Source organism: Macaca fascicularis, chromosome 14, assembly GCF_037993035.2.
Source record: "Macaca fascicularis isolate 582-1 chromosome 14, T2T-MFA8v1.1".
In the NCBI taxonomy this organism is placed as follows: domain Eukaryota; kingdom Metazoa; phylum Chordata; class Mammalia; order Primates; family Cercopithecidae; genus Macaca; species Macaca fascicularis.
The window spans coordinates 93,790,479-93,814,663 of NC_088388.1; the positions used below are offsets into that span (position 1 = coordinate 93,790,479).

The 24,185-nt window shown below is 41.0% G+C and overlaps 1 protein-coding gene across 21 annotated transcripts in view; it reads left to right on the plus strand.

Moving 5' to 3' along the window:
- AMOTL1 (angiomotin like 1) overlaps positions 1-24,185 on the plus strand; it is a 174,168-nt gene that overhangs the window by 100,356 nt on the left and 49,627 nt on the right. For all 21 annotated transcript variants that reach the window (XM_074015088.1, XM_065528897.2, XM_074015093.1 and 18 more), the window contains one exon: positions 18,330-18,621. In XM_074015088.1, coding sequence (XP_073871189.1) covers positions 18,330-18,621 — 292 coding nt within the window. The remainder of the gene's footprint in view (positions 1-18,329; positions 18,622-24,185) is intronic.

Here is a 24,185-nt window from a genome sequence, read left to right on the forward strand (position 1 = left end):
AACTAACTTAATAACAGCCTGCAGCTTGGAAGTGCAGGAGCCAGGTGCAAACCTGGAACTCTTTGTGCACACTGCGTCTCCCACGAGTGTAAACACTTGGCCACTGTACTGTGCAGTGAAGCCACAGATTTAAGCTTTCACTTGGGGTCACTAAATCTGGTGAATTTCTAATCAGATTTATAGAATATATCACATGTGATGTCCAGCCTGTGCTCTGCCCACCTTCTGTTTTTTTCAACAGGACCAGAATTCTGGTGAAGTATTCTAGACTGTAGGCGAAAGCTGTCTGGATACCTCTTTTTCTTCTGATACCTGGGAAGACTGTCACAGACCAGACTTAATGGGGCTGACAGCTCTGGGTGTGGGCTTTCGTCTGTCTTTTGGTTTGCTTTTATTTGGAGGTGCTTTCATTGCTAGGGGGAGGGTTGTGGGTTTTCTTTAGACATTTTTATTAGAATGTTTCCATTATGGAAGATGATAAATACTCATTTAAGACTAATTTGTGTTTTAGGCAGTATCAGTCTGGAAAAAGACTAAGAATGACTCCTGTCAATGAAAAGAACACTTAAGGCTCTGTTTCCACTCTCTCAGCCTGTGCATTGCCTTTTTGGCCTTTATCTTGGCTCAGTCTTATCTGTTCAGCATAGGGGACTTGATTTACTAGCTTCCCGGAAGTGGAGAGAAGAGTGGTTACTGTTTATTAATATTTTGTTCATCTATGAATACGTTAATTTGATTTTTTGGTATGTAGATAGATATTTTATAAAAGCATGACATGGTAGTGTTTGGCCCAGCCCTCCTATCCTAGGTTGATTAAAATATAAGATGATGTCAAAGCCAGAGGAGCTGTGGATTTCCTATCGTAGAGCAGGCTTCTTGCCTTGTCACAGGACAGCCATCACCACCACCTTCTTTCTCATCAGGGCAGGGGGCTTGCAGTGTCATACATTAAGTGAGGGAACCTGTGGTATGACCTAGTCCCCAAATCACTATTTTCCTTTAAAAAATGCATTATGCATTTTCCCCCAGAAAACCTGATTTGGTTTTATTGAAGATAGAGTCAGAGGCACTGACATTCTCTGGGTACATGCCCACTGACAGTGCAGGGAGGAGGGACAAGTAAAGTGGGGGCAGCCCAAGGGTACATTTGGCAAATTAAAGATAACGCCTATCCTCAGGGAACCCTGTCAGCTCAGCAGTGCAGCGAGTCCAGTCTAAACACGAACAAGCATGAAGATATTTGCTAAATCACAGGCCTTACTCCTAGTGGGCTCTGTGTTTGGAATGTGCTGTATTACAAGAAAGAAGGTTTGGTGGTCCTGTCTTACTTTGTGTTGGACATGGCTGGAGGAGGGAGGAGAATTTTGGGAGTAAGTGTATGTTTCCAAAATGGGGAATTATGATTTGCAGTTTATGCAATCATGAAAATGAATTGCTTTGTGGGATGAAAAGGTAAGCCAGACCCAGGGCTGTTGGATTAAAAACGATGCATTGCCCTTAACGAAAATGAGGCCATAGAGCCTTATTTAAATTCCACCAGCTAAACATGTGTTTTGAATACCAGCATGGGAACTCAGGAGTTTCTCCAGTATTTAAGCTGAATTATGGCTGGATGAACAAAATAAAATGCCCTGTGTGTCCTGACAAACGGCTCTGCAGCCTGGGTATTTCAAGAAGCTAAGGTCAAGTTCAGGTTACTTTCTCAGGAAACCTAACAATTCCAACTGTAATGCATTAAATGAGTGACTTCTCTAAACAGGAGGGTTATCTGTAGCCACCCTGGATGGCAATGATTCTGATCTTAGTTTACCCAAGAGTAGAGTCTTCATTTGAACAGTTATGAGATTTAAGGTGTCTACATGATCAAAGGGGCCCAGGTGGGGAGTTCCATGAGTTTGCAAAAAAAAAAAAAAAAAAAAAAAAAAAAAATTCAGGGGGTTTGGGTTCTGGCTCTTCCTTCTGGTAGCAAATTGCGTAAGTTCTAGAGCCTCAGTTTCCTTATCTGCTAAATGTTACAGCTGATTTTTTTCCCTAAAGCTATTAGGTTGGTGCAAAAGTAATTGTGGTTTTTGCCATAATAACTGATTTTCTTCCTTAGATAAATAAAACATATTCATTGCACAAAATTTAGAAATACAGATAACTTCCATTCCACCCCCCAAAAGAAAGAAAATAGAAATTGCCTCAGTCTTATTATCCAGAGATACCACTGTTAAATCCTCTGTTCACTATGTTGCTTCAAGGACCAGAAAATTATAGGAAAATACTGTAAGTTGCAAAGCTGTATATAAATAAGAAGTATTTTTATTGAGTCAACAGAATTCAAATTTGAACCTCTTCACAGCCAAGAAGCCCTATATTATTTAACCTCATTTAAATTTCATTTTGTTTACATTTTTCTGATTATTAAAATAATAATGCTGAGTTTTTGGGTTATCTATGTTTTCTAATTTTTCTATATATAATGTACATGTATTATTTAGATAATAAAATTTTTTTAAGTAGCCATACATGTTCATTGTAGAAAATGTGTAAAGAACAGAAAAGTATCAAGAGTAGAAGAAAAATCTGTAGTCCCATTACTTGTAGTAATAGCTCCTTCTGGTCTTTTTTTCCTTTTGTAATAGTTCCTTGCAGTCTTTTTTCTTGGGATTATTTTTTACAAAGGCAAAAGCCTAATATGTATTATATCTTGAGAAATTTGTTAATATTGATAAACTGAGAAATGTTTTGATTTTAATTTCTCTATTAATTTTGCATAGGAAAATGTGTACTTAGCCCCTGCATTTTCTCTTTATGAATTACTTTACTACATCCTTTGTCTGTTTACCCATTGATTTTTTTTCTTTTCCTGCCATGTTTTGCAAAATTTTTGTCAAACAAGCTGTGTTTTATTACATATTAGTCTGATGGCCTAATTATAGATGAACATAGAGTTTAATACATTGAGTTTGGCTTGCTTATCACCATTCATGCTTAAGGATCTGGAGACCACAGAGTGGGAACAGCTAGTCTGTTGCATGAGTTGCTCTGATGCTCACTGAAATCTGGAACTGGCTCTCCAGAACCAGGCCTTCTGGGGTACATGCACAATGGTCTAGAGCAGCACTCACTGTTCAATAGAAATGTAACGTGAACCACATATCTCATTAAACATTCTCTAGCAGTGACATCTTAAGAAGTTTGAAAGAGACAAATGAAATTAATTTTAAAGCATAGTTTAGTTAACTCATTTAGAAACATTAAAAAAATTTAGTTAACCCATTATATCCAAAATACTGTCATTTTAATAGGTAATCAATATTAAAAACTCTCAGTGAGGTATTTTCCTTTTCTACTAAGTCTCCAAATTCTTTTTTTTTTTGAGATGGAGTCACTTTGTCGCCCAGGCTGGAGTGCAGTGGCTCGATCTCGGCTCACTGCCACCTCCGCCTCCTGGGTTCAAGTGATTCTCCTGTCTCAGCCTCCCAAGTAGCTGGGACTACAGGCTCGTGCCACCACGCTTGGCTAATTTTTGTATTTTTTAGTAGAGATGAGGTTTTACCATGTTGGCCAGGCTGGTCTCGAACTCATGACCTCAAGTGATCCACCCACCTCGGCCTCCCAAAGTGTTGGGATTACGGAATGAGCCACTGTGCCTGGCCCTAAGTCTTAAAGTTCTGATGTCTGTTTTACCCTTAGAGCACATCTCAGTTCAAACTATCCACATTTCAAGTGCCCAATAGCCTAGTGGCTAGTGGCCACCGTCTGGACAGTGTAGGACTAGAAGGAATGAGAATCTGTGTCTGAGAGCGTGTACTGACATGCACCGACATCAGTCCAGACCATGCTCTGGTTGTGCATGGCATTGCGTTCTGTGGTACTGGATCATGCCGTGATTCCTCACACAGGCTGTAGGGACAGGGACTGTGATTCTTAGCTCATGGTCTTCGAAGAGGAAGGGCAATCCAAGGGTGGTGCTTCTTGCCTGTCTTCTGTCATCCATTAGCAGTGTGTGATGATAACAGAAGCTAACCATTATGAAGTGCTTTCCTAAAGAGAGACACTAAGCACATCATCTCATTTCATTCTCACAATAACTCTGTGAAGTAGGTACTATTATCACCATTTAATGGCGAAGAAGAGGTTAAAACTTGTCCATGATTACAAGGCTAAAGAAGGGCAATCCTAGCATAAAAGAAAGAGACCCTATATTAAGGAACAGTGCACTCCTGTACCCACATGGTGGGGTACCCTGATGAGGTGGGAATATGGTGGGCTCTAGGCCCATTATTTGCCTTGTACAGACTGTGAGTTCTGTGGTTTGTCATGTGAATCCTCTGAGCCTTGATTTGGATGCTCATAAAATAGGATAATACCATATATGGAATGAGAGCAGTGAATGCTGGGTGAATGTTTGTGAGAATTAAAGAACACAGTGATGTGCTATTTATTCAAGGCACATTTATTTGCAAGCATAATGTAAAAACGTGAGTTTTTTTATGAAGGCTTGTTGTATGCAGAGGAGCAAATGGACGGTTGATCAGATGTTACTGATGACCTTGTTTCCTCAATCCGAATATGTCATTGCTCCAGTTTGAGCTGCCTTCTGTGACCTCAAATTCATGAGAAGAAGGGCAGTGGCACCAAGCTATGCTATCATATTGGCAACTTTATGATTCCAGAGTCCACTTATAATATCCAGAACAAATCTAAATGCCAGAGAGCTCTCCCTTAATATAGTGTTGAAGGTTTATCTATTTATTTGAAAACCCATCAAGCAGATATGATCTAACTTACTCTTAAGCTTCAGGACTAAATCAATTGATAAAAGTTTATTGGGTGCCAACTCAGTGTAAGTCATAATTGTCTGTCTTTAGAAAACTTGCATGTTAATGATAAGGGAGAAAAGATACACATATATAAAATATTCAGTGGTATTATTTTAAATAGAAATTTAAGAGAACCAGTAACATGACATAAAGCCAGTGAGGGTGACTCAGGCAGAGTTGTAAATTCAGAGGAAAGAAATGGATACAAATTCTGGGAGTTGGGCTGTATGCAGCATGGCCCAGATCAGGGGTGTTCAGTCTTTTGGCTTCCTTGGGCCACACTGGGAGAAAAAGAATTGTCTTGGGCCATACATAAAATACACTAACACTAACAATAGCCGACGAGCTTAAAAAAAAATCGCAGAAAAGTCTTATCGTGTTTTTAAAAAGTTTACGAGTTTGTGTTGGGCTGCATTCAAAGGCGTCCTGGGCTGCATGTGACTCGCATTGGACAAGCTTAGCCCAGATCATTGACAATGGAGGACCAGCCTAGGAGGCTATATTTTGTCTCTTACACATAGCTTTTAAATTCATATGATTTCGGTTTTTCATATATAACTGTGGACTTGGGAGAAGAGGCACTTGCAGCCCTGCTCAGACATATTTAAATAGTCAGTCAGTTTGGTAGCAGAGGGAAAAACAGTCACTTCCTATGTGTTCCAAAGCTCATGTGGTTCCTAGAGAAAGGAGAAAGAGCTGTTGTTTGACCTCCTGAACCTGGGTTTTCTCATGAAAATAGGGGCAGTGGTGTCTGTCTCATTTCTGTGAGAATTAAGCAAGATGATGGAATGTAGTGCCTAGGAAATAGCACAGACCTTCAATAAATGCTAGTTGAATCCTCTTTGTAGGCAAGATATTAGCCTGAGAGCAGATAATAATGTTGAATGTAAGTTCCAGTTTGAGAAAACAACTCAGAGGCAGGCTGCTAGCCCTCCTGCTTATCTGAGGTTACCCATTTAGGGTGTAGAGCGTGGACACAATGATGGCTCAGATTGGGCCGCAGGTGAGTGTTAAGAACTCAGGAGCACAGGTCCAGAGGATGGCTGCCTTCCCTTTTGCATTCACCAGTGTAGAGAAGTAGTTCACTGCAGGGACTCTGGAATTGGAAAGCTCAGGCCTGAATCTTGTTTATGCCTGTGTCATCTTTATCTGTTTCTATATTTTGCAGGTTACCATCCTGTGTGTTGTTTTCTTCTTTTGAATAAGCTGACAATGATATCTGTTCTATAAAGGTCAAAATGCAATGATGCATGTAGCAGTGGATACCCTGGTGGCTGGATTGCAAAAACTGTTCAATAAATGTTTGCCATCATAGAAAAAATTTACCAGGCTTCTCATGAATGTCCAGTGTTAGACTCTGTATTAGGGGCTGTGGGATACAATGATAATAATTATAATCATGGTAAGAACATCTAACATTTGTGCAGTGCTTACTGTGTATCAGACTCTAACAACTGTATAAGTGGCATTGTAGTCCCATGAAACGGAGACACAGGATGTCTAGTAAGCTTCCTCTCTGATTTCACAATCTAATAGGGAAACAGGCTCACAAATAGACAATTAGAGCATAGAGTTCTAGTCACAAGTAGTTTATCAATAAGTGTGGGCTCCCATCCTTTCTTTTCCCCTTTTCTTTTTTTGAGACGGAGTCTCGCTCTATTGCCCAGGCTGGAGTGCAGTGGCACAATCTCGGCTCACTGCAAGCTCCGCCTCCCGGGTTCACGCCATTCTCCTGCCTCAGCCTCCCGACTAGCTGGGACTACAGGCGCCCGCCACGGCGCCTGACTAATTTTTTGTATTTTTAGTAGAGACGGGGTTTCACTGTGGTCTCGATCTCTTGACCTTGTGATCAGCCCGCCTCGGCCTCCCAAAGTGCTGGGATTACAGACGTGAGCCACCGCGCCCAGCCTCTTTTCCCCTTTTCTTTGTGTCCCCATTACTAGGACGTGTTTATCCTGATAGGGGCCCATCAATAACATTATCTTTGCAAGCCGAGGATGGGCTGTTTCATAGCACTGGTATAATTTTCTGTGAAATTGTCCTGTTCCCTCCTGATACTCTTTCTCCCTCATTTGCACTAAGCTCAGATCTGCTTATACAGAACCTTGAGCTCACTCACCCCAGCTGGCTGAGCAGTGGAGCCAAGGAATAGAAGTTTCTGTCCTGCTTGCACTTTGTCCATCCTAATGTGGTATTTATTAGCATGAATGTGTAACTGAGTTATTTGTGAGGCCAGTGCTCTCTGTTTGATAGAAAACGTCCCATTTTGAAAAAGCCCATTCTTTTCTGTCCCTTAAGCTTGGCAAACCTGCCTTTTCTGCACTGTCATTCAGGTAACTAGTCACCATCACTGACGACGTATGCTGGCATCAAGAAAGCACTATCGCCTGATTTCGGCCTCTCTCCTTGGTTTTCCTTGTAATCGCTACATGACATAAAAAGATGATGGAGAAGATAAGCTCCCAGTTGACCATAAGTGACTTCCAAATCCCAGAGTTAAATGCTAAAAGATGGAAGCCCCACCCGAAGCTACCTGAGTAGGAGGGGAGGGAGTTGTAGACTCATCTGTGCCCACCTCAGCCTGCAGGAGACAGCTGCGTTTCTTCTTCACATTAAGTGAAGTGTGAAGGGGAATACTCAGGAGGTGAGAATGGGTTTCTGCCCTTTCATTTGAAAGCAGTGGTGTATTTGTGGTATTTTGACTCTTACCAAGATAACCTCTTTCCCTGAAAAATGTATTATTGTAGGATTTAGCCAGCCCGCAGGAAGCACTGACTCAGTGACAGATGTGTGGTGTTTTGTGTCCATTCCTGATCGAAGCTCCTGTGACCTGAGGTGAAAGCGGGGCATTGTGAATTTCACTCTTGTGGTGGAGTTGGACCTCTTTGTACATATGAGACGACATGTATATTCACACACACTTCAGCGTGGAAGGGGCACAAATTCACCAAGATGCAGAAACGCTTTGTGTCTAAAGAGATGGCAGGTTATGCAGTGGGTGTGTAGCGAGAGAGAGGAGGGATGATTTAGGTGTCCCCGCTGATAACATTCCTTTCTGAAAACTGCGGATGATTGCAAGGTGAAGTCACTTATGGAATAAAGAATTGCATTGAGCTCTCCAGTTCTTTACCTTGCCTGGGGAACTTTGATCCCAGTTATTTCAACATGAAATGGAAGGGCTGCTAAATTGAAGGCCTAAGGAAATCCAGCTGGGAAATACATCCTGAGCCCAGATGGAGTGTCTTGAGTTTAGTTACCAAGCAAGGCCTGAGGCTAATTACTCTGTTAGGATCTGTTGGACTTATTCCGAGGCAATTTATGTGAAGGTCTGCATATCCATGTAGGGAAGGCTGAAGTGATCCTTGTCAAATTGTCTTCTAGAGTTTGACATTTAGCTGTTAGGAGTTGCATTCAGAGGAAACCTGGCTATGAGAAATACTTACAAAATGAGAGATACAGAGGCTGACAGGCTCGCTAACATTTCAGCAAATATACTTAAAAGGAAAATATAAGGCTAGGTGACCTCCTGTGGAGAATGGGGGTAGCTCTGAGTGCTTTGGCTGTGGATGGCTACAAGTTATGGAAGGTCACACATGTCACTGTTACTGGTTAGAAGCAGCTGGCTCTTCAGAGGACTGACTCAGCCCTTTGATACGGAATGTGGATGATTTGGGGTTTCATGCTAATGCTTAGTATCTAACCTGCAGTTCCCTGATTGCGACCCAGTGGTTGAGATTAAGAGGAAAATGAGTTTCCCAAATCTCTGCAGAAGAGAGACAGCTGTGATTGGAGAACTACACATCAAGACTTTGTTTGCTTTTGTGAATGGCAAATAAATCTCGGGACCCCAAAATCACTCAGCCAAAGGGAAAAGTTGAGCTGGGAACTGTATCAGACAAACCTGTCTCCTATTTTATTCTTAAGATAGCTACAAAGATAAAACAACACAAACAAAAAACTATTTACTTTCCTCACAATTTGCCCACAAGGAAATTCCTTATGAACAAAGGACAGACACAACTCAAAATCATCCCTCTGTTTACCTGACAAATGCATGTGATTCTTTCTCTGCCCTATTGTTTCACTAAGCCAGACTAAGGCATAAGTGACTCTTCTTTTATCCTCCTGTCACATGTAAATTGTGTATTCAGTTGAAAGCTAATCAGAGACTCAAAATAATGCAACAGGTTGTCCCTTATCTACCTATAACCTGGAAGCCCCCTCCCCCACTTCAAGTTGTCCTGCCCTTCTGAACCAACCAATATACATCTTACATTCATTGGCTGTGTCATGGGTGCATTCTTTTTTTTTTTTTTTTTTTTTGAGACGGAGTCTCACTCTGTCTGTCGCCCAGGCGGGAGTGCAGTGGCTGGATCTCAGCTCACTGCAAGCTCCGCCCCCCGGGTTTACGCCATTCTCCTGCCTCAGCCTCCCGAGTAGCTGGGACTACAGGCGCCCGCCGCCTCGCCCGGCTAGTTTTTTGTATTTTTTAGTAGAGACGGGGTTTCGCCGGGTTAGCCAGGATAGTCTCGATCTCCTGACCTCGTGATCCGCCCATCTCGGCCTCCCAAAGTGCTGGGATTACAGGCTTGAGCCATCGCGCCCGGCCTCATGGGTGCATTCCTAAACTTGACAAAGTAAACTTTCTAAATTGATTGAGATCTGTCTCAGATACTTTTGGGTTCGCAAGTTGGAAACCTGAAGGGATTCTGAGTGGTGGTTCCTCTGTCCTTTGGCAAATCTCCTACGGGTGCTTGGTAGCAGCTTAAGCTACCTTTATGGCTCAGATCAATAGGACAATTTGCTGAGGCCTGGGAACTCCCCCTCCAGAGAATCCCTGATCTCCCCAATGTGATCGAGATACAAAGTTTATTTTGCTGTACAGCTCCTTTTCTGGAGTCTTGCTTTCTTCCAACAAGGAAGGCAAGTTTTTCTACATGATGGAGTGCAGGTAATGCCTTTCTGGAGTTTTAGCTTGCTTCCAACAGGGAAGGCAAGTTAGAGATTTTTCCTGTTTCTTTGATAGTAGAGAGCAGTCATCAGCCTGAGGCCCATTCCTTGATTAAGTAGCTGAATTGGGGTTTTGTCTTGGCTAAATTTAACAACCAGCTGGTCTTAATTTCTCCTTACCTTTAAAGTGCTCAGTAATTGTATAAATTGTGAGATTGTTTGTTTTGCATAACTGTTTTGTTGTTGTTGTTGCTTGTTTGTTTCTGTTGTTGTTTCCATCTTTTTCCTGTTGGGTTTGACCAGCTCTGTCTGATTTGATCAAATCCAAGGGAGAGTTTCAAATTATGGTGAACAAGGCCTCTGAATTGGCTAAATTCCCACAACTGAAAAAAAAAATGGGAAAAGGAAAATGACAGCCAGCAAAAGGAAAAAAAAATTCTTTTTTTTTTTGGTTTGGGAGATGGAGTCTTGCTCTGTCGCCCAGGCTGGAGTACAGTGGCGTAATCTTGGCTCACTGCAACCTCCACCTCCCAGGTTCAAGCGATTCTCCTGCCTCAGCCTCCCGAGTAGCTGGGACTACAGGCACCCACCACCACGTCCGACTAATTTTTTTGTATTTTTTGTAGAGACGGGTTTCACCATGTTAGCCAGGGTGGTCTCGAACCCCTGACCTCAAGCAAAGCACCTGCCTTGAAAGTGCTGGGATTACAGGCTCCAGCACAGGCCTGAAAGATTTTTGATTTTGACCACCTGAGGGACTTTTTTTACATAACAAGGGCACCTTTATTTACGTAACAAGCCAAGCCAAACTGGAGTAGCAATGGCCGTTGCCCCACTCTGCAGTTCAGTAGCCAAGGTAGCTAAGGTTCCGCCCCCAATTTTTTGTCACCACGACAGCCTGGGTTTAGTTCCTAAATCAAGCTCTTTCTGGTTTGACATTTGTATTAGTTTTGAAATATCAGCAATTTGTTTTAGCTAAAGTATGGTAATGAGATTTAAAAGTTTTTTTTTTCTTAAGTAGCTCAATGGTTAGCAGTCAATTAAAAGCTAATATCCAAGATATGTATGTGTGTGTCTCTGTGTGTGTGTGTGTGGCTTTTATATTTATTTTCTCTCCTAGGATGTTTCTTTTTTTTTTTGAGAAAACGTTTTTTTCTCTTCTCAGTTGACTGAATTCTGTTTTCTCCATTTACTTCTGCTCTCTTTCCTTTCTCTTGCCACACTCTGCTGCATAAGGGAACTGAAATAGTTTCTAATAGCCCGGGATTCCTTAAAGAAAACAGAGAAGGCACCGGACTCCCTTTTGGGGAGAAACCTCTGTTTTTCCTTATGGAACCCCAAGAGTGTAAACAGGTATGTTGGTCTCAGATCTTAAACTGCTTGCTTTGGTAGTGTATTACCTCATTTCTTTTCTTTTCTTTCTTTTTTTTTTTGTTTTTTTTTGCACTAAAATAGTTATTGTAGCAGAGATTACTCTGGGGTGTTTAAAGTAAGAAAGAGTGTAGTTTAGACACCTAGAGAAATGTCTTTGTTTGAAAAAAAGTGCACTGTGAAAGTGTCACATGGTCTAGCCCTATACTAGTTCTCTTTTTGGAGACCCAGGATTCAGTGTGGGCTCTGCCCAGAGTTCACAGATCCAGTTAAAAGACAGACTAAATTTAGAACTACCTATCTAAATAAAACTGGTTTCCTTATACAATTCTATGATAGATTTCTATAATTTTATGTTTGACTTGGCATCCATTTTTAATCTCCCTGTAGTACCACCAGACTCTTTCTCTCTGTACCTTGAGATAATATAAATTTCACTATCTGATTTTTCACCTAAGAGTTGGTCCTTTAAGATGCAAATTTAGTGCTATATAGCTGACATCTGCCTGGAGTAATAAAACAGGTTATCAAGAAATTGGAAGTCTAAAATAGTAGGAAAAAAGTTGTTATGAATCTATAACATCTATTTCTATCTACGTGTGTAATATATCTGTGTATTTGTGTCATGTATATGTTTCACTACTAAAAATACATAAAAGCTCTAATTAATTGGCTTAAAGGAAAAAGTGCTTAAATCAAACACTTTATCAGAAAAAAATAGACTTTGAGCCAAAGGTTTTTTCAAGTTTGTGGGTAAACTTAAGTAAATTTTTAATAAATAAGCTAGTTTTAAAAGTATTTGTGAAATGTAATTAGAAATGGCTTCAGAATTGTCAACATACATTATTGTTTAGATTCATTGGTAAAGTGGCTTAATATTTATCTCTGCTAGATGTAAAAATTTGGCATGAGGGCTATAAAGTTATGAATGTAGCACAAAGGAAAATTATCTTTATGTAAAATTTGATAAATAAGGAATTCAATATTGTCCAGTAAATGAAAACAGCTAAATCCTGAGTTACTGGCAAAAACAAACAAAAATTATCTAATGTTAAGGTTCTTAGGAAAACCTGAACTCCACTGGTTACAAAATGGTTAACATTTTTAACAATAACTATCACAGTTTTAATAAGTAATCTGGGTGAAAAAACAATTAATTAGATAAATGTAGTGGAATAAATGCCTACAAATAAACTTATCATATAATTTAAAATCTAAAGTTAAATAATACATATTCATTGAATGTCTGAGTCATTTCTGATTTTTAAATAAATTATAGAAAAATGTTTTTCTAAAAAAGAAATGTGTTCTTATTTAAAGGAAAATAATTTTTGTCTAATTCAAAGTTTATTTAAAAGTTATTGATAAAACAAGGTAATGGTAACCAGTATATAAAAGCATTGTAAAAAAAATTATAAATATAAAAAGGTATTTTTGGCAAGAAAGGTTAAAAAGGAAAATAATTTTATATGAGAAAGAATCTTATATGGTAAATTTTTATCCTGGAATAAAATGACTGGTTAAGAAAGAAGGATGTTCAGGATACACCAGAAAGTCCAAGTATGCCATGAATAGTCTGTGTAAGTCATAATAAGATTTGTAAAAATAAAGTTTTATGGGGGAAGAAAAACTTTATATGATCAAGTTGTCTGTAATTAAAGAGAAATTATTTATAATGGTCTTTCTAGAGATTGCATTTTGATATTTTAAGAAAACACTTATGCACTAAAGAATTGGGTAGTACAATGAAACTTTCTTAAGGTATTGATTTACCCTTAACAAAATTACAAAACATTTTACTTTTTTTAACCCAAAGTTTAACTTTTATTGTGTCTTGCTGTTTCAGCTTTCTCTCCCCTTTTAAAAGCCCTGAAATAGTTAAATATCTCCTTGAACTCACTTTTGGCTTCCGTAAGTTTTATTCCTCGGGTGCTGTTTGTTTGTTGTGGCCTCATGCTAAAAATGTTTTATCCTAAAGGCCTAAAGGAAATGTCTTCTCCAGTGTATCAGTCTGTGCTCTTCGCTTTAGATGGTTCTCTGAATCTAAAATTTTTCACTTGTTACCTAAGAAACACTCTTTCTATGTCTAATTGAAATACCCTTTTTATTAGTTTGACTTTCAGGTTATTGATATTAAATGGACACCCCACAGGGAATAGCAGTGGCACTGCAGAAGATCTTTTCTTTTGTCGTTTTGTAACTGGCCTAACAAACACATTTTATGTTTTATTGAAATAATTCCTATACCATTGTTATTAAGTTTTGGTTTGCTTAGAAAAAACTGAGATTAAAAATTTTTTCAAGTTAAAGTTATCACATTCATATAACTCTCTGTATTTTGCTTTTAAAGTCCTTGTGTCATTAAGTTACAGAGCTTTGACTTCTGGGTCTAAACAGGACACCAAGTCCTCTTCAGTCTTAAACCCTGACAGCAGTTAAAACCTCATCTTCAGATCCGGTAGAAGATGCCAACCAAAATAAACTGTGTTTGTAAGACACAGGGCCAGAAATTAAAACTATCCAACTCCTCAAGACCCATAGACTATTGTGGAAGAGGTGTGCATGAGATTGTAAGGGCCAATGTTGAGAGAGAAAATTAGTTCAGTTTCTCTATAAATTAACCATTAATACCAAATGACACTGATGCAAGACCAGCCTATGAGCCCCTGTGTCAGATGAACATGATTTTTTTTGGAGCATTAACTCACTCCTTAATAAAAGGTTATAAAAGTTATAAAAAGGTTTATGGAAATTATATCTTATGGTCAAGATAATTAAAATTTAATAAATTTACTTACAGAATTTTAAAAGATACATTTAATTCGCCTCATGCTGTCTTTATTAGGGCTTGTTGTTTGGGAAGTTAAATCTCTCTCAGTAAAGGTTTTTGCTTTTTTTTTTTTTTAAATCATTGAGTTATCACTTTGGCTAAATGATTGGCTTATTTTACAACAACTTATGATCCTATTTTGTGATATGAAGTGTTCTAAACTTTTTATATTTGACAGACTTCCAAAATCAAATTTTAACCTTAGTCCTCATTAATCTTTTGATATTAGATCTCTTGAAGTCCAAAAGAGACATATTCAGCTTATTTGATGTAATAAAATCATACAGGAAGTAGTGTCAAAGATGAAATGGGGTTTAACCTTCTTTGGATTATATTTATATAAATGTGTTATTAGTATGTGTTCCAGAATTGTATGAGATTCCTGTGATTCTAATATGTGTTAGTAAATGTTATTAGTAGTAATGGTGATTCTGATCTAAAATTGTATGCCACAGAAATAATCCAGTTTCCTTGTCATTTGTGTCTTTAACCATGACTTTCCTCATCTAGTTGTTTCACTTTTATTCTTTTCAAAAGGTGTTTTTTATAGTCAGCTATAGGACTCTGACAGTTGTTCTTGAATGCAGGTTTCTGATGACTTTGGAGACTGTGACACTAGAATAGAGGAAAAACTTGCAAGACTTCCATAGAAAGCTAATGTGTTCATAAACATCAAGCAGAACATGAGTTAATTACATAGACTAATGAAAGACTGAAATAATTTTTTTATGACTTTGTTTGAAATGTTGCTAATTCTTTTGTTTCTGCATCCAGAAAACCCTTTTTCTTTGAGCTATTTATAGCTTTTAATAATTGGGTCAGCTACACTCCTGTGAGCAAAATCTGAAGCATATATCTCTCTACCTGATTTCTCCAGAATTTGAAAACTATTTGCAAGTGTATTTAATTTATATCAGTATAGTTAGTTGCGTAAGTTCAATAAGAATCTTTTTCTTTGCAATAGGACACAATTGGAGACATTGGTTATTTTACCAGGGCTTTCATTGGAATGGCATGCTTTTAGATATAACCAGATTGCTTTAAGGAATGGAGGCTGACTTGTAGAGCCAAATAAAACCCTTTGGGAAAGCTGGACTTATACGTTGTCTACACAGTCCCTGTATAGGTTCCTGACCTGCAGTAGGTAAAGAATGTCACTTTCTGACAGACCCAGGAGCCCTGTTTTCTTGGGCCCTTGAGGTGAGGAATTCACCCAATACAGGTATTTGCAGGCACAGGCTGGGCTCAAAGCATGTAAGTCTAATCTGAGATTCCTTGTGAAATAAAGTTCCAGTAAAGCCAATTAAAAAGAAAAGAGCCTATATGGCATTTTTTTTTTTTTTTGCTGACTTTATGCAAATACTCAGGCCAAGTATAGTAAGACCAACACTTATTTTACACATAAATTTGTCTTGTGATTTATCTTTAATGAAAATAAGGACTGGAGAGAGAAAAATTATGTTTCAAAATAAACTGGACTACACTTGTTATTAGATTCTAGTCTTATCTAATGTTTTTCCATTTTTATTATTTTCTATAGTTTGGACTGAATTCTAAAATTTTTCCTGGCTACACGTCTCCAAAGTAATGTTTTTAATTGTTTTTTTTTCTTTCTTTCTTTCCTGTCCTATTTTCCCTCCATTTTTTTCTTGATTTAAAATCCCTGAATATGAAGCTGTGCTTTCTTAAAGCCTTGCAAACTGAAGCTAGACAATGTAAGCTTCAGAAGAAAATAACAGCAAGTTATTTACATACATAAACCACTTTCATACCTGCCTATTGATGTATGGACTTCAGAGTAACATGGCCTATATCAATTTTCCAGGATTCTTCTTCATCTTTTTTGTTTGTTTTTTTCTCTTCCTCATCCTGTTTTCTCTTCATAGGATATGAGATTTTACAACCTACTAAAAATGATCTTTCCTAATAACCTGGCACCTACCTTTCTAGGAGTAAACTGTCCTAGCCATGAGAGAGCAGATAAAACCTGAGACCAGAGGCTCATTCATGTTCTTATAAAATGCTTTTTCTGAAAGATGTGAAAGCAAAATAAATCTCAGAACCCCAAAATCACAAAGCCAAAGGGAAAAGTCAAGCTGGGAACTGCATCAGGCAAACCTGCCTCACATTTTATTTTTAAATAAGATAGCTACAAAGATTAAAAAAGCCACATACCTGCCTCACAATTTGCCCACAAGGAAATTCCTTGTGGACATAGGACAGACACAACTCAAAGCCATCCCTCTGCTCACCTGAGACAAATGCATATGTTATTAGTTCCTCTGCCCTGTTGTTTCACTAAGCCAGACTAAGGTGTAAATGACTTTTCTTTTATCCTCTTCTCACATGTAAATTGTGTATTCAGTGAAAAGCTAATCAGAGACTCAAAATAATGCAACCAGTTGTCTCTTTATCTACCTATGACCTAGAAGCCCCTTCCCCTACTTGGAGTTGTCCAGCCTTTCCAGACCAAACCAATGTTCATCTTACACATACTGATTGACGTCTCATGTCTCTCCTGTCTCCCTAACGTGTTTGAAACCAAGCTGTACCCAGACCACCTTGGGCAGATGTGGTCATAATTTCCTGAGGCTGTGTCATGGGCACATTCTTAACCTTGCAAAATAATCTTTCTAAATTGATTGAGATCTGTCTCAGATACTTTTTGGTTCATACCCTTTATACTTCTAAATGTTGTTAGGAGCCCTTGGCTTAGGTTGAAAGAAAATACAGTGATTCTTAGGAAGCAGGTTAACTGAATAGTTAGGATGGAATTGTTAGGAATGGGGACGGGGATGGAAATTCATGATCTCAAAGATAGGAACTAATACCAGGTATTTGAGCCATGAAGAGACACCCTTATGTGTTCTTTTTAACATGGCTAAAATTAGACTCTTGAGCTCTAGACCTTCCTCACCTCAGCAGAACAAATCAGTTTCTCCCCAAGACTTCTCATTTCATTAAATGGTGCCCCTATCAATTTGTGTAGCGCCCCAAATCCAGTAGTAATTTTTAATTTTCCCAACTTCCCTTCTCCCCATCCGTGATATATACAAAACAAATCCCAATCTCTGAGTGTTTCTCTTCTGCCACTACTCTGAGCTCTCCTCAGTTCTCACCTAGACCACACCTGGGCCTCATTGGACTCCATACGTGTGTTCCTGCCACCATGCACTGCATTCTGTGCACACCACAGGAGAGGCAGCGCCTCCCCTGGCCTCTGTACACTCCAAGGTAAAGTCTGGCCATGGCACCTGCCCATCACTCTAGTCTTATCTTGCACTGCTACTTGCTGGCAGTGCTTCATACTTCTTGCTTGTGCCAGTGCTAATTCCTGCCTTAGGCCCTGTGCGCTAGCTCAGCATTTCCAACCTTTTTGGCACCAGGGACCTGTTTTGTGGAAGACAGTTTTTCCGCAGACAATCGTGAGGTTGGAGTAGTTTTAGGATGATTCAGACACATCACATTTATTGTGCACTTTGTTTCTATTATTATTACATTGTCATATATAATGAAATAATTATGCAACTCACCATAATGTAGAATCAGTAGGAGCCCTGAGCTTGTTTTCTTGCAACTAGATCATCCCATCTGGGTTGATGGGAAACAGTGACAGGCTATCAGGCATTAGATTATTATAAGGAAAAAACAACCTAGATCTCCTGCATGCACAATTCACAATAGGGTTCACGCTCCTATGAGAATCTAATGCCACTGCTGATCTGACAGAAGGTAGAGCTTAGGCAGTAATGTGAACCATGGGGAGCGGCTGTAAATACAGATGAAACTTTGCTCACTCACCTGCTTCTCACCTCCTGCTATGTGGCCCAGTCCCTAATAGGCCACAGATGGGTACTGGTCCATGGCCCAGTGGTTGGGGACCACTGTGCTAGCTGACATCTCCTACCTAGAATACTCCTTTTCCCCACTTCTTTACCCGCTCCGTCCAACCCACTGGTTCTTGTCTGTCAGTGTGACTTCATCTCAAACCACCCCTCTCAGAGACTCCTTCTCTGCCCTCTCAGTAGGAAGTAGCCATGGGGTCATTCCCTGCCACATCACTCCACCTTATCTTTGGAGAGTAATTGTTAAGTTTTGATACTTGGCTTTCTTGTTGGGTGGCTTGCCTGTCTCTCTCCCTAGCATGTAAACGTCTGAGAGCAGGGACCTGGTCTGTCTTGGTTGCTGTTTCCCCAATAGCCGGAATGGTGCTGATTGAGATGGGAGCACAGTGAATACCTCCCACTGGGAAGTGCACTGATGGCTTCTGACCGTGGAAACCATCAACAGTGCCAGTATTGTTGGGGCTTCCTTCCTGCTCCCACCATTTCCCCGGGCTCTAACTGCTCCCTTCCATTGCCTTGCAGCCGCCCGTGCCAACTTCCGTTCCCGTCAACCATGCAGCAGCACAGCCCCATGTCCTCCCAGACCTCCTCCGCCAGCGGGCCGCTGCACTCTGTCTCCCTGCCGCTTCCACTCCCGATGGCCCTGGGTGCTCCACAGCCCCCGCCCGCTGCCTCCCCCAGCCAGCAGCTCGGTCCAGATGCCTTTGCGATTGTGGAGCGAGCCCAGCAAATGGTGGAAATATTAACAGAGGAGAACCGGGTGCTTCACCAGGAACTTCAGGGTTACTATGACAATGCCGACAAGCTCCACAAGGTACGTGACTTCCCTGGGGAATGGGAGGGAGACAAAATTCTTTACCTGGTCATGGGGAGTTGATGCACTGACTGACTTGCCAACATTGCACTGGATCCCTTTTTATACTAGACCCTTTGCAAGGTTTTAGGGAGATGAAAATAAATATGACCCAGTTCCGACCTTGGAGGAGCTTACATTCCAAAAAGGGGAGAGAGTTGCATATGCTAACACCCTCAGTAAGAGTGTGAAGGGTCTACTGTAGGAACAGCAGAGGTGGCTCTTGACCAGAGACTCTGAGGCTAAGTAGGATTACCCCACCTGGACAAATGTAGAAGAGGGAACACGGAGAGTAAATAACACGGAGGAGGCCGGGCGCGGTGGTCCATGCCTGTAATCCCAGCACTTTGTGAGGCTGAGGCAGGTGGATCGCTTGAGCCCAGGAGTTTGAGACCAGCCTGGGCAACATGCCAAGACCCGGTCTCTACAAAAATTAGCCAGTCATGGTGGCCCATGCCTTGTAATCTCAGCTACTCGGGAGATCACGTGAGCTGGGGCGGCATAGGTTGCAGTGAGTTGAGATCGCTCCACTGCACTCCAGCCTGGGTGACAGAGTGAGACCCTGTCTCAAAAATAAAAAATAAGTAAAACCACAGAGAAATGAAGTGAGAGATACCAAATTTTCCTTTACATTTAGGAATCTCAGACAGGAACCTTGTGTTGTCATGTTCATTTCATTAGCTGGTCTTTGCAAAAAGCAGTCTTGCCTCAACATGAGAGGGTCAAGAGTACAAGTTATTGTGTGCTTTCTGCATGTTTGTGACTTACCAGGTGGGGAGATGCTGAGGAATTCCAGCCTGTGTAGTTACTGTTGGAATATTTAAATGTATGGTAGCCATTATTCTTAGAGATTTATGCTGAGAGCCAAAGTAAATAGGGGAACGTCCAGCAAGAACAAGCTGTTGCTGGGCAGTGATTTCATGATGACCCTCAAGTCAGCATCGGATGTGCTGCAGGTAGGATGCAAGGGGGTTGGGTAAAGGTAATAGGATGTTTTAGGGCAGGACAGCCATAGAGCACTTGAATTTCTTTTCTGGGGGTGAGGAGGCATGTGTAGTAGTAGTGATCCTCTAAGAGTAAGTACGGGCTCTTCCCTTGGCAATAAAGAGCTTCTGTAAAGTTAAAGTATAGGAGTATAAACCCCACCCGACTACAAGAACATTGTCACTTTGGCTCTATGTGACAGTTAATGCTCCAGCTGGCCCATTTAGTGTTCATGAGTTAGTGCTGATTTCACAGGTCAAGCTGGTCATTTTGCTGGTCAAGAGTTTGAGAGTAGTAGGCTCTGCTTGCTTCCTGAGGGCTGTCAGGGAGCAGTGGATTTGATGGTGCATATGTTTACAGACAATTTGTCCCAGCACGTTTGCGCAGAGCTTCCACTGAAAAGGTCTGGAGCTCCCTGGAGTCAAGACCAGACTTGGCTGAGGGAGCTTTGGCTGCCTTTATTGGAGGGGAAAAATGAGAGGCAGAAACAAACAGGGGCCGCCTAAAGATTGTGGCCTCACTCCCACCCCCTCTTGCACCCTTAGAAGTTGGGAAATAGGTGTGTTGTCTCAGCCTTAAGCCTATAAGACACTGTACAGGCCCAAGCTTGCCTCTGACATTTTTGGGCAGCTTCCTTTTAGTATGATCTGAAAATTGGGAAGTGCAGACTCAGCACTTCTTGGGAAACAAACATCTCTTTATTCTCTCCTAATAAAGCTCCAAGGCAGACATGTCCAGAAGCTATACAGACCCACTTGAAGGCCGAGTTTGGTGCTGGGGTTTTTCCCATGGCTGTTTCTGAAGAGTTACACAAATGGTGCAGAAATTGGAGGTCTTGTTTTTTTTCATTGCCTTTTTATTAACATGTACTTTTTTTTTTTTTTTTTTTTTTTTTGGGATGGAGTCTCACTCTGTTGCCAGGCTGGAGTGCAGTGGCGTGATCTCGGCTCACTGCAATCTCTGCCTCCCAGGTTCAAGCGATTCTTCTGCCTCAGCCTCCCAAGTAGCTGGGACTACAGGCGTGCACCACCATGCCTGGCTAATTTTTTTTTTGTTGTTGTATTTTAGTAGAGATGGGGTTTCACCATGTTGGCCAGGATGGTCTTGATCTCCTGACCTCGTGATCCGCCCACCTCAGCCTCCCAAAGTGCTGGTATTAAACATGTACATTTTATTGGCCTATAACGTACATCTCTTTCTTGATTTTGATGCACATTTCCATTTTGAAAACTAAAATGATTTAATCTCCCACTGTCTCAATATTCCTGCACCAAGGATGGTTCTTAAAAGTTGTGGCCAAAAGGACTTTGATGACTTCTGGAAGAGGAGACAAATCAAAAGCTGTGTCCCTTCGTGAACCCAAAACTTTTTCAGTCCCTTGAATGTTATAAGTTGTTCTACAAGTACAGTAAGTCCTCACTTAATAACATCAATAGGTTCTTGGAAACTACAGTTTTAAGCAAAGCCAATTTTTTCCTCATCAACATCACAATGAAATGAAGTTGAAAACACTGATGTTATTTGGGGGCCTGCTATGTGTCATTTTACTTGAAGTTGCAGTTTCCAAGAACCTGTCAATGATGTTACATGAGGACTTACTGTACTACATTAATCTGTCATATGTAAAACCGGAATTATCGATTCAAAACCTCAGATTTTGATGGATACTTGCCATGTTTATCACAAGTTGGACTGCTGTTCTTTACAACAAGGATCAAGAGACACAAGAGTTGCATGAACTTCGTGGCGTATTAGGCCTTGCGTTCCTAAGGTCACCCTAGTCCCAGATCCTCCCTCATCCCCAGCTTTGTCACTCAGCGTTCTTAGCAGCTGCCTGAGCCTTAGGTCTGGAGAGGGGGTGGTCAGATGAGATGACAGCTTTGCTTCTCAGGGATGATAGCTGCCAGTTCTCCTGGCATGGATGTGACCCCTGTTTTGGGTAGGCCTGCTGCACGATGTTGTAGGATATGACCCCGCTATGCCCACAGTTTGATCCCATCTGAGTTCCTCGCAGCATTGAGAATGTTTTGGCCCTTGCAGAGATGCATTGTAAGGGCAGAACTAAAAATAGATGAATTTTTAATTGCAGAGTTTAGCCTATGCATACTGTGCCAGGAACACAGCAGAAGAGAGTGATTAAATTCAGAGACTGTCAAATCCCAGCCTAGATATGAAGACCCTATTTCCAAAGAGGCACAAGGTAGTGATTATCACTGTTAATGTTGGAATGATGGTCAAGGACCCCCAGAAAGAGCTGTTGTTTTCAGTCTTTCCTTTTGGTTATGTTTTGCATTTTTTGCCTCCCAGTTTCTCTGAAACTTAATTAACGATGGAGTCTCTACCAGGGCCGGATTGTGGGCTGTTGAGTGGGTTGGCCTCGAAAGCCATCAGGGAATAGACGGGCATTTGATGGGAGAGGGCCAAGCGTTAAGTTACCCCAGGCTTGCTTTAGTGAAGACCCTCTTTTGTGAGTGAAACAAAGGTGGCTTTGATTGGTCAGTCCGTGGCTTGCACAGCATGCCTTTCTTCGGTCCTGCGCATCCCTCAGTGTTGCACGTGAAGGTGCTCAGGGAAAAAACCAGTATCTGGAGCTTGGAATGGCTGAGATTTTCTCAGGGCCTTCTCTGTCCATTTGCTTATTTTCTGCTCTGCTTGTAGCTCTGTCTCTGGGACACCGAGCGTATTTCTGTGATTGCAGGGATTCTTACGGCCTGGCCTAAGAGCTCCCTGACACCTAGACCAAAAAGGAGAATGAGAGCTGGGAAGGTAAACCAGGATTCCCCTCCTGCACTGTACTCAGAGTCTGAGCTGGTCTGGATAGTTTTTGTGTCAAACCAGCCTATCTAACCCTCCTATATCTTTAACAAATATCAGAGGGTGCTTAAGATGTTCTGAACATGGAGAAATAGAAGAAGGTGTGGTTTTACTCTGAAGGAGTGTACAGTCAGAAATAAAAAGCTTCAGTCTTAAAATTCTTGAAATGAGTCTACTTCAACTTCCCATTCCTTAGTAATCCTTGTGTCATTCTCTAAAAGGAGGTGTTCATCTTTTACTTGAATGCTTCCAGAGAACAGAAGCTCACTAATGGGTATACTACACTTCTGGAAAATGTAGTTAGGAAATACTTCTTTATGTTGAGTCAAAATCTGCATCTCAGCCGGGTGCGGTGGCTCACGCCTGTAATCCCAGCACTGTGGGAGTCCAAGGCAGGTGGATCATTTGAGATCAGGAATTCGAGACCAGCCTGGCTAACATGGTGAAACCCCATCTCTACTAAAAAAAAAAAAAAAAGAAAATACAAAAATTAGCCAGCCATGGTGATGCCCCCCTGTAATTCCAGCTGCCCTGGAGGCTGAGGCATGAGAATCACTTGAACCCAGGAGGTGGAGTTTGCAGTGAGCCGAGATTGTGTCACTGCACTCCAGCCTAGGTGATGGAGTGAGACTGTCAAAAAAACAAAAACCAAAAAACCCTGCATATATTTAACTTCCTATATTTACTCATAACTCTGTCCTCTGCAACCATACTTTTTTATTCCCTTTTGTGTTGTTATAACTGAGTATCTGAGACTGGGTAATTTATAAAGAGGAGTGATTTATTTAGCTCATGATTCTGCAGGCTGGGAAGTTTGAAAAGCATGATGCTGGTATCTTCTTGGCTTCCAGCAAGGGCTTTTATGCTGTGTCACAACATGGCAGAAGGTCAAAGGGGAAGCAGACATGTATAAAGAGGCAAAACTTGAAGAGCGCGTCCTTCCTCATAACAACCTGCTGTCGTGGGAACTAATCTATTCCTGCAAAATCCAATCTAATCTCACTGCTGCGAGAAAGGCACCAAGCCATTCATGAGGGACCCACACCCATGACCCAGACACTTCCCACTAGGTCCCACCTCCCAGTGTCACCACACGGGGGGTCAAATTTCAACATGAGTTTTGGTGGGGACAAACCATATCCATAGCATGCACTGAAGGAGATTAGTCTTTCTCTACCATTACAGCTATCAGTTCTCATAGGAGTTACCTTGTTCTGAACTAAGACCCTTGTTTTTTTTCTGTAGATCCCTTCTAAGCACATAACCATATGTCAGGTCTTGATTGTTTTAGGATTTGAGATAGTAAACTATATCGTGGTAGGGATCTTGAAGTTTCCTTTGACAGTATGCAGAGGGAAGTTCTTTGAGTAAAAGGAAAGAATGCATGATTCAGCGTCCAAGTCTGTCTGTAGAAGTTACACATTTAAAGATTAATTAGTCAGTATTTTGTTATGGGCAAGGCATAGTTCTAGGACAGTAAGAGCTATTCTACCCTCAAGGAGTTAGCAGTCGAATCAGAGCCGCAAAGTATAGATGCAGATTAGAATTCCAATGAGGGAAATACAACAGGTCAAAAATACTATAAAATCAGACCAAGGGAAGGGTCCCTGTGGGTGTAGTTAAGGAAGCATCGCTAGTTGTTCTGGGCTGGAAGCCCGAACACCACTCATGGTGGATGCCTCAAGAGTGTGTGGTACTCTCAGCTTCCCTGGTGACTTGAAGATACC